The sequence below is a fragment of the Gasterosteus aculeatus genome, chromosome 1 (genome assembly GCF_964276395.1).
Source record: "Gasterosteus aculeatus chromosome 1, fGasAcu3.hap1.1, whole genome shotgun sequence".
Classification (NCBI taxonomy): domain Eukaryota; kingdom Metazoa; phylum Chordata; class Actinopteri; order Perciformes; family Gasterosteidae; genus Gasterosteus; species Gasterosteus aculeatus.
Genome location: NC_135688.1, coordinates 19,714,255 through 19,735,190, shown reverse-complemented (window position 1 = coordinate 19,735,190; position 20,936 = coordinate 19,714,255). Strand labels below are relative to the sequence as shown.

At 41.8% G+C, this 20,936-nt stretch overlaps 1 protein-coding gene across 1 annotated transcript in view; it reads left to right on the top strand.

The window, feature by feature from the left end:
- Positions 1-20,936, top strand: part of bcas3 (BCAS3 microtubule associated cell migration factor) — a gene marked incomplete in the record, with an annotated part of 263,195 nt that overhangs the window by 223,200 nt on the left and 19,059 nt on the right. The window contains 1 exon segment of the mRNA XM_078098554.1: positions 16,684-16,854. Within this exon segment, the coding sequence (XP_077954680.1) occupies positions 16,684-16,854 (171 nt within the window).

Sequence of the window (20,936 nt, the reverse complement as noted above, 5' to 3'; positions counted from 1 at the left end):
CTGCATTACAATATGAACAAAGGGAAAATGCCCATCAAGCACCTCTATGAACTTTTTAAATTCCTAAAAACAATTTGCAGGCACTATTCACAAAAAAGAAGACCATTCATTTATATTTGTTATGCACAACCAGTACCATCCCATAAGGTTCTCTTGCAATGGACATGAACCTGACATTACTAATTGTGTGTACTGTCGGTGCAGTCTGAAGCAGCGAGTTAGAGAAAACAATGTGATACAAAGTATCGGTCAGTTCAGAGGGGCAATGTAACACATTCTCTTGCAGCTTGTGTTTTACAGTCGCCTTGGTAATCTGAGGATGAGACACTAAAGGGATAAGCATGTTGAACATTTGCAAATTACTTTTTGATGAATTCATCACAGTGAAAAGTGAGAGGAGAATATCCATCCAGTCCATAATAAATAGGTTATTAAACAAATATTAAAGCCAATGGTAATTTCTGAAATTAAAGCCCATGACGTTTTCTCCTTGGATCTTTGTAAGACATATTTTCATTAAATATTCCTCTAAGAAATAGGATCTTTGTTACATTAAATGTATAATGAATTCATTTGTTTTTTCATTGCAGTGTGTCCGTATGTCTGAGGGTGGGGGGTACGGAGTTCACAGAGTGGCTGTGACAGGATCTATGTGGATAATTGTGTTAGAGTGGAGTCTCTGCGTACGGAGGGCATGTCCTGTCAATACCGATGTAAAGCTGCTTGACATCTATGGTAAATGACCAGATAGACAGGGAGGAAAAGGCTGTGTGTGTTCAGGGGAGTGAGGGTGTGTATTCAGTCATTTCTAAGCAGGCTCAGTGTTTGTGCGTTATGTGTGTGTGTGTGTGTGTGTGTGTGTGTGTGTGTGTGTGTGTGTGTGTGTGTGTGTGTGTGTGTGTGTGTGTGTGTGCATGTGTGGCCCAATAAAACCCTGCTCATGACGTTTTTACTGCAGGTAAGTGGAGGGTGAATTTATGGTGCTTGTTTAGAGGTCCGAGGAGGCTTGGCTGGCCATGAGTTGGACGCACACACGCACACGTACATATGCATGCACACACGTTAACACACTTTTTTTTGTTTCCAAGTTAACTTTTCCAGCTCTAGTCCAATCCATATTCACGCAAACTGACAAGTTCTTACACCGAGCTGAAACCACAGTCTCCTCCCGCCTATCCGTTTCTGCCACACGGTGTCCGAGTCCACAGAATCACACCGATGACTCACAAGCTACACAACGCTTAAGCAATACGCTTACAATGTGCCTCAAAATGTTTGATTGTGCTGTTGCACAAGGACACAGACACATCTTAACAGACGGACAAACCAGTCAAATGGCACAATCAAGGAATTGAGAGGAAAGAGGAGAGGGGGCATTCCCAGGTGGCTGCTCAAAAAAATGCAAATCTCCCCGAACTTGACAATGAAATGAAATGGGCTCTTCCGTCCCCTGCAACACGATTAATTCCCTCTAAGACGCTTGCTTTTAGACCCAAGAGAGAGACACAATAATGGAGGATTTATTTGCTTCAAATGAAGAGGCCAGCGGCGTATGGATGGAGTCATAAAGCTTTTCACTCCAACTTAGCTGGCTTTTTGTTGCTCTCTCTCTCTCTCTCTCTCTCTCTCTCTCTCTCTCTCTCTCTCTCTCTCTCTCTCTATCTCACGCTCTGTCCTTGGCTGCCCTGCCACCTGGTCATTCTCATTCTGTCGTACTGCTTGTGGATGCCATGCAGGATGGAGCATGTGATCGATCTGAGTTTATTGTACAACTGGTTCGATGGAGCAAGTTGTCTGTAGCTGAAGCGTTCCATAACCTAATAGCAATCAAACTGGAGTGATCTCAGTCTATCCCCTTTGCCCCTCTCTGTGGTGTGATAAGGCCAGCTTAGGGACACATTAGGCGAGGTAGAGCGTTAGACCAAATTGAATTGTGGAGGATTTCCAGGAACACAAGGCTGTGGCTTTGGGAATGCTCTTCGTTTACCCCCCTGAGAGGAAGTCAGAAACCGAACAATAATTATCACCACCGATAGCACAGCATACCCAACACATTCTCTTTGCCCCTAGTATGTTGCACATTACCCTGGCAGCATTCAGCATGGATAAACCAGCCCTCCTGACACCACAACACAAAAGTATCAAGGTATTTTATTTGTGCACTGTCAGTTTAGATGTGGTCCAAAGAGTGTGGGGCTTGGACTGAGGCGAGAGACAGTGAGGAGGGAAGGAACTAAATTCTGTGTGATTGATACAGGCCTGTGACCCTTTCACACACTCCCTCTGAAGCACAGATGACTTGGCATGCTCACACACTTTCTCACACACACGTTTATTCACAGGCGGTGACACACACAAACCTTGTAATTGAATATTGTGCAGAAAGCAAACATTCTCGTGTAAACATATCATCTGTCACCTCTATAGCTTAATCCATATCCTTTATGCCAAATGGAGAAAAACACGTGCACACACACAGGCCTGTCAAACAAACAAATGAGGCTGGAGTCCCTGTGAAAGTCATCACCATGACCATCCCAGCTTCATCATCACGTTAGCCTGCTCCATTACACAGCAACACGATCTGGCCTGAAATCAATTAGCTGGCTATGCTTGCACGCTGAAGTGTACACTCCCCAATCTTTGTTTTGGTCTGATGGAAAACAACGTCTAACGGCCAGATAAGAGTTTCAGTTGTGGTCGCCACGTCTCTGACCAGATAGAAGATGCTCAATATCTGTTCTGTGATGTCTAGGGATAATATCCATGGATTTATTATTGACATCGTTCAATAAGAGACTGCGCGATATCTTCTTATAGCCCCCTCATTGCTACGCAAACAGAAAGTTTGTAAACCCATTAGAAATGCTTGAATAGAATGTAAAGGGGGTCAGTGGAGTAGAGGAGTTTAGCATTAGGACAGAAGCCGCCCTGTAGTCTGCTGGTCTGGCACCAGATACTTCTGCCAGACGGCAACAGGGCGACGGAGCTGTGCCTGGTGGGTTTTGGTCTCTTAGTATGTTTTGGGCCCTGCGCATGCAACAAATCTCACAGATATCATGCTAATGCTCAGTAGCGTACCAGCTGTGTGGTTTTATTCACTCATGGCATTGTTTGAAGAATGATTTACATCAATACTATTAAGCCTGAAAACCAATATCTCATTACCATTACTAGTACTACTATACGTACACTGGTGCCGGTGTAAATAGAAAGTGGATTTGTTTCATACCTACAGAAAATTCAATGACTTCTTTTATAATGGATGATTGTGCTTGATACTTAAAATCTAAAATCTCTAAAAAATCTTCCTCTGTAGAGTCAAAAAGACAAATGGAAAGTTTTGGATGTTTTTTGACATAAATATATAATTAATAATTCAGAAATAAAGTATGACCCGCTGACGATCATTTGGTATCTGCTTTATAGTTTCAGAAATGTTTAAAGCATCTCAAATATTAGTTGAACAAATGAAATTTATACATTATGGTGATATAAATCTAGTTTTTCCTGTGCCAATGTAACAGTTTAGGAGCAGGGGATGTTGCATGTTTACAGACTCACATTTATGATTTTGGGCTTGACAAAATAAAATGAAAATTAAATATAGTTGATAGTTTATCATACGGTAGCAATTTAACTTTAAATGTAGAACTCACTATTTTGTAGTTTGTATTAAAAATGAAATTTGATTTTAGAGAAAACATTTTAGAACGCAAAGATACAGTAAAGTAATTCAATAAGCTTAAGAAATAAAAAAATCTGCACAACCATAGTAGCTTTCACTTCCATGCCCTCTTTTTCTGTGACAATTCTTCTGCAACGAGAGCAGCAAGACTAACTTCCAAATATTTTCTTAACCATTTGTAACCAACCCCTCTGCATGGCTTTACTCTCTATAACAAAACAGGCATCTTGCTACAGTAAGTTCCTTAATCACTGTCAGCTGTTTTCTATCAGGATATTGAATTACTCTCTCTCTGCAACTGTGTAAATTTGCAGCCAGCCTGAAAATGGATTGCATAAACTGACTCCTAATCTCCTATTCCCCTTTTTGTGTGAGTTAGACATAAATAACTTATCATCGTTTGTCGTTTGTTCGTGTCTTGGGTGCCATGTAGGACTTAACCCCTATTCTTCTCTATTCAACCCAATGTGCGGTGGGTGCCTCATTTCAGCCAGCCCCCATAGTCTGGGCCTCGTCCCAACACGCCACCTGAGCGGCCTGCCTCGTGGCCTGCACAGAGGACTGACAGACCAGGCACTGGGGTGCGCTCATTGCAGGGGGTATTTATCAATTTCAACTGTTTGGACTGAAGCCCTGCTCTTCAAAAATCACGTATCGTACCTCGGTTCATGTGTTCTTGCATATGTCCGTGCAAGCCTTCTCATGGTTTTCTCCTCTCAGGTGCCCACATGTGTTTGGACATCACTTAATCTAACAAAGAAACACAATCAGCCCCCGAGAAAACCCATGCACAGACAGTCCATGTGTGTTTACTTCATCTGTGTGCAAACATAGGCACGCATATGCGGTGCCATCAGCACTGTCTGTAGCACGTAAACATATGGCACAAGTAGCACTCCATGACCATATACAGTATGTAAGACTTGTATGGGTAAGTGAATGCTTTGCAATTGTAATACCCTCTACAAATTATTGCTTTACTTTATTATGATTATATTTAATAGTAGGATTTTCCCATTACTTAGTTTTATTAAAAATCGCATTATTGAGTCGCAGGGGAATTTTTCAGTTTCCTGCTTTTTTACCCATCCCACACAATCGGGAGCAGTGGGTTGCCATGACGTGCCCAGGAAGCAGTCGGGGTACCTGGAGGACCTTCTCTACTCCATGCTCCATTTCATATTTATTGACAATTTATTTTCACAATGGAATGGACTATTATGTGGTCTTAAAATTGTCCCTCCAAACCATGGGCATTGATACGGTCATTAAAAGGTCCAACACTGATGTCAAAGATAAGGCCGGCTCTCCGTCAGTGTATCATTCTCACCAAACTGGCGAAACAATATGGATCTGTTGGAGGCAGACTATCTCCTTAAACTGTCGTTTTATGAAACTAAATAACCTGGTGCATCCTTTGGTACCAAGGATATCATTCAGCTATATCATATCAAGGAGGCTAAACAACCCTCCAAAGTTAGGCCAAAGTTTTATGAAGACTAATATGGCATGTTTGTAATTTATAAATTACAGATTTATGACTAGAAATACAAGACATTCAGTGCTGAGCTGAATTATTTTTTTTCTCACTCAAAGCAAGAGGGGAGGAACTTGTGGTGTTTTTTGGATAGTGATTGAGACTACTCATGTTGGATGGGAGGGGGAAACCAGTGTCCCTGTCCCGTGTTAAATCCAAAAGCGAGAAATTTAAAACCTTTTTTCTAGTAGTTAGCTACATTGTTCACATATTTCCCTTAATTTGCATTCTTGTTCTACAAAGGTTGGGAAGTTTTTTAGGCTTGACAAAGCAAAACCACCAATATTTTGTTTTTACCATGTTACATTTACGTGCCGTTGAATGACACATGGAACATTTTTGATGGAGTTAACCTTGTTGCGTGAAATAACACATGGAAAGCTTAAAGTACATCTTAAAAGTATCTCTACAATTTCTATTTGTTCATATATACTGCTTTTTTGCTAAATGTCTGGTCTTATCTGATTTTGGAACATTTTGGAACATTTTTTTGTTTTTTTTAGGTCCAACAGTTTAAATGTTTGGTGCATATGAGAATACTGTACTACAGTCTCCATTTTAGGGCTTAGATGTTGAGCATAAATATTAAGGTTAGGCTTTGGCTTCAAGGAAACCTCTGTCTGTTGTCTGTGTACATCTTTGAGAGCGAGAGCGTATGTTGGTGTGGGGGCGATGACATCATGCTTAGTTAGACACATACAAGCCATAGCTAGCAGTGAAAGCCTTAAGCTTAATTGTGAGCAACGCAGTGCTGTTGTCTAATTCAACGTGCCTGGAATAAGCCATGTGGGCAGTAAGTGCGTCTGGCTAGTCTGTGGACTCTGCAATTAACTGCACACAGGTTAATGCGTCTTCATATCTGAATGCCATATGTTTTGTTGTGCACACACACTTGTGTCAGTGTGTGTGTGGTACTGAGTAAAGTGCCTCAAGGCAGACCCCCGTATTGACGGGGATTACTAACACTTAACCGACACTACTGAGACTGCAAAGGGAGTAAATGATTTAGAGCCATTGGCCTTAATGTAATGAAAGAAAGGCCCTGCCTGTCAAGAACTTACAGCCACACACACTGACACACGCATACCTACCTATGGGTGCTAATCCTGTGAGCTTACATCTCCATTAACACTAGCACTTCACCACCAACCTACTGCTGCAGCTAGCTAGCACTCTGTGTTTCCCTGAGGATATCAGAGACACTCTCCCCCCCTCCCGTTCTCTCTGATAGACTCACACAGACACACACAGCCTGAAGGGATGTCAGTGTGGGTTCACAGCACAGTCATAGAAGTATGTGTGAAAGTGAGTCTATTAAAAGTGTGTTTCTGTGAAGTAATCTATACAACATGTGAATAGTGTCATTGTATTTGAGTACAAGTGAATGAATCCACAGTCTGTCTTAACACGATGCTGGAATGGATGTACAACATAGGATTACACTGACCTTTCAGTGCCATCTTACTCTGATATGATGAACCCCCACAGCTGCACAGAGACAAGCTGCTGGAAATAAAGTATTCTCTATGTAATTTGGATTTGTTCAGATTCGATCTCAACGAATACACAGTAGTAACGACACTTGCCGCTGCCGCTCAGGTTGTTAGTTCCTATCTCATAACATTTTTTCAATAGTGAGATTTCTACACAACCCAGTCACCAGACTAAAAGGTTTGTCCAAATCTTGGATACGCTGAATCTTAAAGTCTCATAAACAAAAATATGTTTCATATTGACATTTATACCTCTGTATATTAACATTGTTTTAACCACCAATGACACTTTTGCTTTCCCAAAACTGAAAACTTCTCATTTATGTTACGGCTCAGCAAACAAACTGCGCAGTTAGGTCTGATAAAAGGTCACGTTTCGATAAACTTCAGAGAAAACATTCAATTGGGACACGGAAATTACTTTGACGCAGACATCCACACTTTGATTAAAGGTATTCGTGATATGTCAAATACAAATGTTATCTGTGAGAAAACATGCGCCTTTTGTAAATGCAGTGTTGTTTTAATGGAAACGTTGTTTTGTTGGTGCATTGCTTAGTTTGTGGACACATTCTTGCTAATGCCAATAAATCAGCGGATAAGTGTGAAACCAACAGGCGTATATAAATAGCAGGACTTTTTTGTTGTGTGTCCTAAAAACACTGTTCCATAGCACTACTGGCGGGCAGAGCCCCACTGGGTGCCTTTAACTAAGCTAGTGGTTCTCAAAAATTGGAGCCTGGGCCATCTTCAAATTCATTGTTTATGATGTAAGATATTTTGTAGGAGACAGTGTTGTCATACCTGCATATAGCTATTAATTGCTTAAAAGATAGCCTCATGAGTGTAAATTAACTATTGGTCAAAAAATCCCATTGGCTGCTTCTGTTTCCTGGCTGAAATGCATCAGTGTTGTCTTCTCAGGCATTAGTTAGCTTTCATTGCTGACATCTGTTTTTTGCGAGCTTGTCGTTACGGTCATCACCAGCAAACAACTGAAGGTTTCAGTGTAACCTCTCTATACAATGCAGTCTAATGCAACAGCGCCATTAGGTAGGCTCCACCGTGACCACACCGTGGAATTAATGCAATCTTAACCATAACCTTTTAAGCTTTGCAAAGACATTAGTTGTTGCAATATCACATTAGATTATAGAGGTGTGCGTTATGGACACATAACTGTGCAATTCCCACCTGACCACCACCTAATTTACGATCTCTTTGTTAGTAACAGACTGTTCCTGTTTTCCCTGACTTCCCAGAAACAGCGAATAGACACTCACTCTCTCTCATGCTCTCTCTATCTTACACACACACACACAGACATAACACACACACACACCATTGCATAATATACAGCACCCATAATAAAGGAATTAGTCCGATCACCCCCCTCGCACTAAAGCCTAAGTGAATTAGCATTGACTAGGCATTAGCATCTTAACTGCACAGGTAACCCAGAAACGGTGGCATGAGGCCTTGAGAACATTAGTCCTCTGTGTGTGTGTGTGTGTGTGTGTGTGTGTGTGTGTGTGTGTGTGTGTCTTCCTTCCAAGGACATGTTTGTAGAGTGACCAACCTTTTCTAAACTGGTAGTATAGTTGAAGATGATATGTGTAGCATTGTTCTTGACATATGTGACTTATATCTTATAGAACTCACATATTAAAGTCTCCACCATGAATTGAGATTTACTCTACTGTATGGTGGATTGCAAAAAGGGTAATTTTACCAAGATAAAAAGGAAAATCATGTCTTTCGATCCGCATGGAGCATCACAAAATCGTTTCAAGGCTCGGTGGGCCTCATGCAAGAACAGAAATGTTTGGATTCCCAAGGTTTTCAAGAGGAAATATGGCATACACTTCCGTAGCATTGTTGTTCATAACGGACCATGTTCTGCTGAAAATGTTCTGTTCCATGTTCTGTCATTCAAATCTGACTTTTGTCTTTAGTAGAAAAAGTTACGATCGACATTCATTCCCTGAACATGATTCTTGCAAGAGCCAAGAGGTGGTTGGTTGTTCCACAAACTTCCTTTTAAATCTATGGTTTGACTATCTGCTGAACCCTCCTTTCCAGCAATGTTGAAGAGGCTTGTCATCCAAGACAGCTCCACAACGCCTGTTGCTCTCAGCATCATGGACGGATCTCATCAATCTGGGTCTGAGCCACTAGGGATTTGTTTGACTACCTCAGTGACTTCCACTAGGAAAATTGACGATTGATCCTTCCTCAGCCTCTACCAAAGAGGACGTAGTGGTTGGAGTGTTCCGTCCACCGCCCAATAACCTTCTCAGTTGCGGTCAACAGTGTCTCGTCCTTACTGTACACAGCCTGGATGATTCCCCGATTCCCCCTCCTGAGGTGCCGGATGGTTTTCCAGAAGCCCTTTGGTGAAGACCAAAAGTCCTTCTCCATGGCTGCATAAAACTCCGCCCACATTTCCTGCTTTGCCTCCTTCACGACAGAGGCTGCCGACAAAATCATGAATGTTGATGATTTTAATTCAGCATTAAGTTTGTTTTTATTATTTAATCTGGTTTTAGATTGTAGTTTGCTGCACACAGTTCATGTTGAAGAAATAGAAGCTTGTGAATCAGCAAATTGAATGGCCACAACATAGCATTAAAGCACTGATGTAAGTTTGTGAGGTGATTGTAAGGTGCATATGGCATGTGTTTTCATATCCAACTATGACAGCCAAGCCCCCGTTGTAAAGTTACACACACGCGCTCACACACTGCCTCAGTTTGATTAAATCTTTAAGGAAAGTAGCACTGGCTCAAGGGATAAGTAGGGCCAGTATGTACAGACTAACAGCTGGGTGGAGAGTGGCTTTTAATCCTGTCAGGTTTTAACATAATGGAGGGAAAAACAGCAATCCAAGGCGTGTGTTTTGAATCTCCCTCCTTCACATTTCCAAACTTAAAAAAAGGAATTAAAAATAAGTCAGTAAAGACATTCGGATGTCAAAGACAGAAACCAATAACATGTATTCATCAGCTTGATTTCAGGCAATTACTGTGACATTTGTTTAATTAAATCAAACCAACGTAATAATGTTTATTATTTTAAACCTGTATTATGATTATATACAATTTAATTTTCTTATACAGTAGAATGCATTCAGTTTTGTTGAAGTCTGTCTTACTTGTGTTCATGTTCATATGCACGGGGAACGACATGTTGGTGACTGATCCAAAACTTCTGAACACCAACTGTCAGTGATCAGCAGGTCCAGTATCGACCTTCGAAGGCCCATATTGGTCAAGGCCTGGTTTCCTAAACATAAAGCTCTTCCTAACCTTCTGCCAAGCTCTTATCATCCAGAAAAGCCACCACTGTCAAAACCTTTGATCTGCCTGGCTCACTGGCTATCAGCGAGCAGACTACTGTGTGTCTATGTTTCTGTGTGTGTGTATGTTTGCATGTGTGTGTACCCTAGGGCCTGGCAAATCTCAGCTCTGCTGCAGGCCGGTGACAGGTGCTAATGCTGGGGCGAGAGGCTGCACGGGCCTCCATGCTCCTTGCTGTGATAACACTGAGCGACCTCCAAAAGCACACAAACACACACACGCTCACTCTCACAAACACACAGTGGCTTAGCTTCCTGATAAGTTAGCTGCACTTCAGAAGCAGACCGTGTGTGTGTGTGTGTGTGTGTGTGTGTGTGTGTGTGTGTGTGTGTGTGTGTGTGTGTGTGTGTGTGTGTGTGTGTGTGTGTGTGTGTTGGATTGATTTTTCAAAGGATTCTCCTTTAGTGCCAGCAGGCCCTCTATCAAAGCTGGCCATGAGAGCCTGTTAGTGTGTGTGTTTGTGTGAGTGTGTGTGGTTTGTGAGTAAAACAACAGCCCTGTGTTTTGCCTTAGAGGTGATATGATGTTATTATGATGTGCATGATGGTTGATTTAATGCTGGATAACTGGATGTGTGCTTATACGTGTGTGTGTGTGTGTGTGTGTGTGTAGTATTTTAAAGGCTGAATTGAATTTTGCAGCTGAAAAAAAACCCATCTGGACAACACAGCTTAGTGTTACTGAGTGATGTGTGTCTCATTGCTTATAGATGTTCAACACACTAAAACCCCAGCTGACCATTTGGCAGAGGTCTTACATGCCTACAAATTTTAGAATTTCATTAAATCAACCTTTTCAATGCAAACCACACAAGTCTAAGTACGTGGGTAGCCTTATAGAATAATTGAGTTAAACTCATCTTAATCACACTGCAATGGCATCATTTTCAATAATGTAATGGTATACGATACAGTACCTTAGTTGTGATGTTTCAATTTAAACCATCTCTGAGGTTTTCTTCCAATCAGAAACAAAATAATTACAATGTATTTGTAGTTGCCACTACCTTCATATTAACCAGTCACCTTCAATCTACATCCATCCTTGTTTTCGGTACTTACAATATGCAAGCACACACACGCATCCCAACACCCACACACATACAAACAGACACATGGTTGCTGGTCTTTCCAGTAAAAGAGGGTTTCTTCTTTTCCTGTCTTCACTTACTTTGAAGTCATCCTGGCCGCCTTCTCACTGAGGTTTTGCCGATACCCACAAGACCACTAGAGAATCTGTGTGTTTGTCTGTATGCGTCCAAGTGTGCGTGAATGACAATCCACTCGTCTGAGATAGAGAAAAAACGTCTCCATGAAGTGAGAATATATCATGCTTCCTTTCAGGTTTAGTGATTGAAAAAGCGGTTTGCATTCATTATATTGGTCTGAAAGCCAAGCACTTGATAACTTGTTCAAAAGGGTCATTTGTGTAATGTGTGGTCTTTTGACTCCTTGGAGACCTTTCCAGGTTATTTTAGATTTTCTGTGCATATATAAAAAAACAAAACACAAGAAAACCCACTTGTATTATAGACATATTAAGAACCTGTATCCAGATCACAATAAATAAACAATTGTAATTTTAAAAAACAGTTGATTTGGGAATTTCATTCCTTTGACTTCTTTAACAATAGGACCCCAAATGTTACTAAGTGTATTGAATAAAACATTAATTGAAAGCTAAATGTTTTCCAATCTGATAAGATACTGTATCTCTCGCCGAGCTGGTATGAGAATTACGTGTTGCTCTCTCACAGAGAGACAAACTCCTACCTATTTCCGAACAAATATGTATAATAGTCAATGACTAGGGACAAATCATAATTGTTATCTCGTTGGAATTGGGAACTGAATTCCACATATGTTTGAAGGGTAAATTTGTCACTGTAACATGTAATTTTGTGAAACCGCTCAGTGGACTACATCCCTCGTATTGCACAATGCTACTAACGGCAATAATGTAGCATCATCTTATCTGATGTCTTACCCGAGGAAACCAAAATGATCTTTTGAATTGACAAACCACATTTGTCTAATTACTGGTACAGTGCAAATCGGATCATCATTGACCACCAAGTTGTTTTAAAAGGTCTCATGGTTTTCCACCGAAAAGGGCGGGACTTTTCCTCTTGTGTGGTTGTGGACGCTTTACTATTCTTTTTGGTGGTCTACACTTGTACACTATGCGCCTGTGCCTTGCACACATTTAGGGTTTCTTTAACCTCTTTTTCATCAGTTCAGTTCTTCTGATTAATCCTTTTTTAGATCCTCCCCCAACAATCTTTTGCGGTGCTCTGCGATCCTGGGCACAGTCACTGAGCTGTTTTTCTCAATCTCTAGTTTTCTCAAATCTAATAAAATGGTAAAGGGTGCACTACTAGGTAGGTTGAGAAACATATTATGGGGTTTACCCCCGGAACCAGCCCATAAGGAATGACTCAAAAGCCTCATATCCAAACAAGTATTTTAAATCTGCATGGCAGTCTAATGATGTAAACTAAGCATTAGCTCTCACTTTAGGTTGCCTGGTTCTCTGCTGATATAATTTACACTGTATGGAATCCTTCCTATTCAAGATTAACTCCTAGATCAGGCCTAATCTGAGAAGATCTGAGGATCTAATCATATACTTACCATAAAAATTATCATATGGACGTCTGCAGGGTAAGGATGACATGACATATGAGAAATATGGAGCACATTAGATCATGAAAAACTGACTAAAAACATGCGACAGTTGAAAATGAAAAAAGCAAGTAATCTGCATAGAAAGAGGCCCTTAGTTTTAAACCATATCTGTGTACTAGTAAACATGGGGTTATCTTGCAGTCACACTGACAAGGGTTCAATGGAAATTGCAGTGATTAGGGGACTGTGATCATTAAAGCTTGTGGTAATGAATATAACCATGAAATAAAAGCCCCCTTAGAGCAACATTTTCTCTTCAATATATGAGCTAATACCACTTTTCTACGTCAAAAGCTTCTTCAGCTTCAGACGATATCCATGCTTTGTGGGTTGTTGGTTGGGAGCTGTAGACATTATTGAACAGATGTTGGACGTTAGAATAGGAGTAACTATTTTACACCCAATCTGGTAAAATAATAGGGTGGGGTGTTTTATTGTCATGGCATGTCTGTCTCTACATGGTCACATGTTTACAATTCTGAACGGAGCTCCGTCCGTATGCACACCCATATGCATGGGTATGCATAAATCACATATGTTACCAAACTAATTCCTGTTTCTGTTCAAAGAGCTACAAGAGCATTTATCATCTGTGGCATACACCACATAATGGAATTAGCAAGTTAGCATGGACAGATTTCATCCCAAAAAAGGAACTGATTTACTGTATTCTCCAGATGCCACTTTAGCAGGAAGCAGTCGATAGGGGGTCAGGTCTGTGACAGCTTCTTTGTCCTTTCTTGTCGTTAACAAGAAGATATACAGAATTGAACTGATGATTAGTTCTTCTCCCAAATTCTCGACAACACCAAGCTTTCAACAAGACATCCAGCATCGAACCTTCACTCCATCTGTGAGAGCCACGTCTGCGCTGTCCACCCTGGGTAGGGTCTTACCCCACAGGCTGCTTGCCAGTTCTGTGCTCACCCGCCAATGAATGAGTGGCATCATTGTGCTAAAGCCTTTACACAGCTTTTTGTTTAAGGTGGCAGTGGAGTTGGCCAGACAGTCAAGATACCTTAACAGACATGCAGCTGGATGTCTTCACCTGCAATTTCCCAGAGGAAAACGGTTGGATGAGCGCAAGTTCTTAGCGCTTAGCTCTCTCATAGCGAGTTTTCTACCAGGCTCTAAATACCCCAAGTTAGAATAAATGGAGGTAGATACAGCCTTGCAATTCGTTGGGTTTTTTTTGTCCACGCAGCGATCAGTATTTATGTGTGTTTTTAATGTTTTATGTTTTAACGTTTTTAATTTTCGCCTCAAAGGCACTTCGCACAAGCACCATCACAGAGCACCAAAAAGGCAGTAGACCTAAATGAGGTAGCTAGAACACCTCTTGACCAGAGGTGTTTCCTCAGGAGTCGCCAACTCAACAGCGTCAGCTATGGCTATGGCAGTGCTTAAGACTTTTTCCGACCCATGATAACTGAGAACACTAGTTTCTTGCTATAAGCCAGTTTTCCGGCAGTCTGACCACTGGAACAAAACCTGGCTTTCACCTTGCTCCCTAAGGCTACTTTCTTCTACAGGAAACAGCTTATAATACTTTCCCTTGAGATAAGGTTTATTCTTTCTTCGCTCACCACTTGCACCTAAGGTACACACCTTAGGTATCTATCACCTAAAAAGGCTGATTTGGAGCTTTCCTTTAAACCTCTATGGCTCATCTCCACAATGCCTTAGAGCAGTGTTCCCCAACCTTTTTTACCTCACGGACCGTTTTCATGTCAGACAATATTTTGCGGACCGGTCAAGAAGGTCCGACGGGGGGGGTGTAGTAGTCGCGCGCTCTGTGTTTGAAACTGTCGCGGTAAGAGGACAATTGTAAACATGAAGAAAAACGCCTGGTGACGCGTGGGGAATATGTCAGAGGGACAGGCGCACATAATTAGGAGAAAATCCAGTCAATTTTCAAAATAAAACATTTTTCAGAAAAAAAAAATATATAAGCTTTCTCCGGTGCGGACCGGTACCGGTCCACGGCCCGGTGGTTGGGGACCACTGCCTTAGAGGAAGCGGACAGGATGTGGAAGCACACCTTTTGAGACAAAACTGTACTTCAGCCGCAGCATCACAGAGCGCAAGAAGCACCCCCCAGTCGATGCTGCCACTCCCTCTCCACCCACTGGGGTAGGATATCACTGGCTTCCTAAGGCCCAACAAACTCAATGCAAAGTGGTAAAGTGTCTTTCTCCACTCCAGGTCAAACCCAGACACAGAAATGTCCACAAACAAAGGTGCCAGTGGCAGTGATGTGGAGAATGTGTTTTTCATTTCAGCTGGAATGGAGATGGAGATACAATGGCACTTTCCCAAGTGTTTGTGAAAAGCTTTCCCTTAGATTTCGTTCTTTCATATTTTTCTCCCCAGAGATTTTTTTTATTTGGGGGGGTCCTGTGCTGATGTGTGGGTTCTGTCCTATTGAGACGACCCAAATCCTTACTATTCCATCTTCCATCTCCTGGAGGTGGCCGGTGAATGTAAAGTTGGGTAGTCCCCAATGCGTACTATCCAATGCGTACTATCCAATGCGTACTATCCAATGCGTCCTATCCAATGCGTACTATCCAATGCGTACTATCCAATGCGTCCTATCCAATGCGTACTATTCAATGCGTACTATCCAATGCGTACTATCCAATGCGCTAGCTATTTCCCTACTACAGTTTTGCTTTGTGGAGGGAGCATACATCTCAGATCTTGTCACAAGCCTCTTGTGTTGCCTGACAGGCTGTATGTGTGTCACACACACACACACACTAAGAAAGAGAGAGAGAGAGAGAGAGAGAGAGAGGGAGGGGGAACAGGTTGCAGACTCTCTGGCTCCAAAGCACAAGATCTCTGGGATTGCAGAAATCACAGCAGACAGAAAGGAGAAAAGATTAAGGAGCAGCATAGGTCTGTGTGGATTTGGTTTGACATGCATGAAGATTTTGTTGACCATGTTTGTCATGTGGGTTTGTGCATTTGTTTGTCACTCTGAACCAGCTAACCCGCTGAACCCCAGAGGAGCTGTTTCACAAAGTTCCATTTTGGTTCAGATGTTTGGCTGAATCTAATGTTAAAATAAAATGATTTGCATTATTAAGTAATTTGGCAAATTGGGAATATACAAATTGATATATGCCTTTCGAATCATTAAGACGAAACTCAACAATAAAACACTAATGGCAGAGGCTTCCATGCCAGGTGAGCATTAGGATCTCAACTAATGCTCATTCATACACCAATTTGGGTTTGAGTATTTTTTTGCCAGGGACACTGGAACATGAAGACTAGAGCAGCAAGGGATTGAACTGCAGATCTTCTGATAAGGGGCCAACCGACTCTACTTCTGAGAACTGTCACCACACACTTTTTAGCAAGGCAAAGATACTTATTGTAAGAATTTAGATTTTAAATGCATATACGGGTACTTACTGAAAGGTTGTTTCTGGATTCATATTACAGCCCTAATTTCAGTTTTGGGCATATGCAGTTTTTAAAAAAAAGTACTTAACTGAAACTGGACAAACTAGTAATAGTACAATATTTGTCACCAAAGTATCCTTGAATTCAGTTAAATTAATTTAATAAAATTGATATTCTAAAGCAAAATAGGATTACCTCTAACTTAAGTACAGTATTTAAACTTACAAAATAAATGGACAACGTTCCTCTGTTAGTTTTGAGTTTGCTCTTACTGCAATTGCTAAATTCATAACATCATTGGAATGAAAGCTTCCCTGCAATAAAGTTGGCAATTACAGAAGCAGAAATGGATTCAGCTACATATATTTCACTCAGTTTCAAATGTCTGAATTGGTCCTGATTATATAAATCAGTTCATTATTGGAGGGTTGGTACAAATGTGAATATCCTTTAATTTACATATAACCAAAAGAGCCTTAAACCTGTGTTTGTGTTTCTCATGCAGGTCCTTTCGACGGACGTGGTGTGACCTTGCTGGAAGTATGTGGTAGCTGGCCAGAGAGCTTCGGCATACACAACGTTGGCTCAGCAGACGCCAGTGACGAAGGCCTCCGAGAGAGACTGGCAGATGCCATGTCCGAGTCCCCCTCCAGGGATATAGTAGGATCCGCTACAGGTCAGCTGAGACAATTACAAACATGCATGCACATGTACAAACACTTCACATGAACATGGTCCCAGCCACAGCCGCTACATGTTGTGGTCAGCCCTTTCCAACCGGGAACTGAAGCTGCTTCGTTGCTGGCCGAAAAGCCAAAAGACTCGACAAAAGGGGGAACCGAGCGAGGGGGAGTACAAACAACCCCACTTCCCTGCTGCCAGGTCAAGGTCCAGTGATGGATTAGCTCACCATTTGTATGAAGTTCTGGTTCTGTGTGTGTGTGTGCTTTGCCATGTTTTGGCATATCTGAACATGCCTCGCTTCATGTCTGCATGTGTGTATGTGTGCACAGCAGACATGCCGTTGGCCCTTACAGTCCAAATGGTTAACTCGTTTAGGAAGTGGCCGTACGTTCTCTTTCTCTTTCCCCACTTCTTAAGTGAGTATGTGTGTGGGGGGGAGGAGAAGGAGGGGGGGTGGTTACGGGCGGCGTGGCGTGTTTGAGGCAGCCAGAGGGGTAGGGTGTGGTGGGGAGAGGTTGGGGTAGAGGAGTGCATGTGGGGGGGGGTGGAGGGGGGGGGGTCACAAGGCCCTAATGGATTTAGCATCGACTATCGCCCCCCCCCCAACCATCCGCAGCCATATCCAGTCCTGCACCCCCCCCCCCTCTCCCGCCACAAGCTTAGGACTTAACCTCATTTGTAGCCGCTCTCTCTCTCCCTTCCTTTGACAAACCCCCCTCTCCCCGCCCCCCGTGTTTCTTCATTACATTACATTTAAGAGACTCACAGACACCAGTATTCAGTCGTCTCTTGTTCCCCCCCCCCACCCCCACCCCACTCCCAGTCGCATCTTGACCTCCACAAAATTCATTACTGATCACATTACATCAAAATACAGCTTGTGTGCTACACACAGACAAACACACGTCTCCTGCGCCTTGAGCTGCGCTGAGGACACCATCCACAGGGAATGTGATGGACTTGTTGGTTCCTCCACGCAGGCAGAGAGGCCTTGGTCTCGTTCGGCTAATCTAATAGCACAGCACTGCACTGTAACATAGGAAAATTTCCTTGTGTTTGCTCTAGGAGGAAAGGCCAGAGATGGTCAGGAGCTGGAATTGGATTTTTAAACATTTTGAAAGGACCTGGTTTGGTCTCTGTTGTCCGTTTCAGCAGGAGCCACAGAGAAAAGGACAGGCAGTGAATAAAGAGATTGAAAGAGAGGGATATTTGCTTTTTATTAGACCATTTCATTAAACATTGTATTGTTGTTAATTACTAGCGTTCATTTTCAGAACTTTTCCATCTCTGTACTGTTGGATTTGAATATTTCTACTGACTCACTTACATCATTACTTGACAGATCATTACTGCGTCTGCCCACTAACACATACATCCGTTATAAGAGGTTGATATTCATTTTTTGCTCTCCAAACATCTTGAAATGCCTAAACTGAAGCTACACAATGATACTATAATTTCTCTCTCTTACCATAAATTGTATCAACCTAGGCACACATTATTGGATGTACATTAGACCAGACTTAAAGAGCTTCCATTTACTAAATAAAAATGTTGTCGAATGTTGTCAAAAAGTAGTAAAGCAAACATCCTTTTCAAACACACCACTGTTTAAATCCAATTATTTTTCTGTTCAACTAAAATACACAATAATACCGCAAAGTCTTGTACATACAATATAGTTCACTGTGGTTTAAAGCGCAAAATGATATGGTGCTGTTTATCAGTACAGTAACTTCACTCATCCCTGGTCGCAGATGATTTATATTTAACAGGCCTGAAATGATATTTGAAAACAAAGGTGTTCATAAAATGCAAAATCAGTAAAAAAAGGAAACAGATACAAAAAATCATCATTCAAAGAAACATTTCTCTATGTTGTCACGCCATGTCAAGGACACTACGACATGTAAAGTAAGAACCTCGGGATTGAACCGCCGATCTCGGGTTTAAGGGACAATCTGATCACCCAAATGAAGACCGCTAATGTGAGCTCAACCCATTTCATTCATTTCCACTAAATTCATTGCTGCATTTCCTACACGAGACTACAAACACATCCTGTGACTTCGTATGGGAACAAAGCCACATCCGGACCAAGGCCTCCCCCCCACACAGGACCCACTCATGCCACGCTCCTCCCCGGTTACAGTGAGAGACGCAGTTGTGACATTCGGTGAATTATTCTCAGTCACTGCATGTACCCTTTAAAATGTTTCCCCCGTAAATTGAGTTGTCCATGGTGTGTGTTTAAAGCCTCTCTGAATCTGTTAGTGTGTGTGTGTCTTGGTGTGGGGCTTAGATGGGGGAAGGCAGATGGTATCTGGTAGCTCAGTGTCTCCATTTGCTCGGAGCTGTGGCCTCGGCGCCTCGTCTCACAGCACAAAAGAGCTGCTAACCTTGAACCTGGTTGCAAACACACATATGGACACACACTCTTAACTATCCTATACACACATTTCCTCATTCATTTCCCTGTCATATGTTTCCCAGCGACTAGTGAGTGAATTTCCACTTTTATATACAATCAGTTTAAACTGACTCTGTCATTGTTTGTGAAATTCCACTTCTATTTATTAGTTCTTCTAGCATTTTCGTTTGCATTATGATAATTTGCAATAAAAGATTTGCATGGAAACCCAGCAACAGACAAGACATTTTTCCCAGCTTTCTGCTCAGAGGATCTCGGAGCTGGAATGCTCACTGATGTAACAAATCACCGTCTCTCGGACATTCTCTTCCACACACACACACACACTCACAGACACACTCTCGCAGATTCACAGGGAAAACAAAGCCTCCAGTCAGGGTAATGGGGCTCTCACGCTAAGGCCGAGACCCGGCGTCGCCAGCTCGGAGGGCAGGTGACAATCACATAGAGCAGTGGACGGAGGGACGGAGGGACAGAGGGAGGGAGAAAGACACTGACGACTAAAGCACACTCTGGCTGAAATTCGATTTGGCTCCAATGATATAATGTTGCTAACTAGATTTGGCTTATTGGTGCCTGTCCAACATAAATTCCATTGAAGCCATATGGAGAGTGGGCCACTGCTCAACACGAACTGGTGCGTCTCGGGCTAAGAGCGACTCCAGCTGAGGAACAAGGCCACTTTCTGTTACTGTTTACCTGCATCCAGTCATTTCACATTACATACATTTTTGAAGGGGAAAGTTGTTTTTATTGAATCTCCATCTTTGTTGCTCATTGTTTGCAGTGGGTTAATTTGCCGTGCATCAGAGGCGTTTTCCAAGGAAAGAGAAACCAGATACAACAGGACATGTAGCCACTCCATAACATGTGTAATCACTTTGGTGTCATATTAATCAGCCACAGAGAACAGCTAAATGGAGATTTGTTGACTTAAGCATTTCCACTTCGTACCTGTGACACGGTGCTGTCTGCATTGGACCAACATCCCATCACTAAAATGGCCATGTGGGTTATTTTATGAACATTTTCCACAAGTAATAGAGTTTGAGTTGTGGATGCATTGTCTATAGGAATACATTCATAGTTAAAAGGAGTATGTAAATCAAGTTTTCTTTAGACAGTCAGCGAGACAGATACAGACTAAATACCAATGTACAGTAATTGATAGTTTGATATAAGAATTGATACAATTGTTTTAGTCATTTTGAGTAGATTAGATTTATACATGTGTCATTATGTGATGTGGACAAGTAGCCAATTGAATAGCTTCAGTAAAAAAAAATAAAGAAGCAAACTATGCAAATCCATAGGCTGCATGAGGCTTTTGTGTGGTTAATGTGTAGCCCTTAGTAGAGTCCGTCCACATATTAGTTCATTGGGTTCGCCAGCTTCTTCATGGAGATGTTTTTATATTACTATATAAAATAATCAAATATCAAATCAAATGTCAAAAAACTGCTAAATTCTGTTGAATGTTGTTTTCCAACAACATTTTTGATCCATTTGAATGCTTCGAGCACTTCAAAATAATTTCACATCATTAGAGGTAAGGCATCACAGTTAGTCCTTCATTCATTTGCTTATTTCAAGACTGTACACAGTGAACCTTTGTCTCCAGTTAGGTCAATTGAATCCCATGT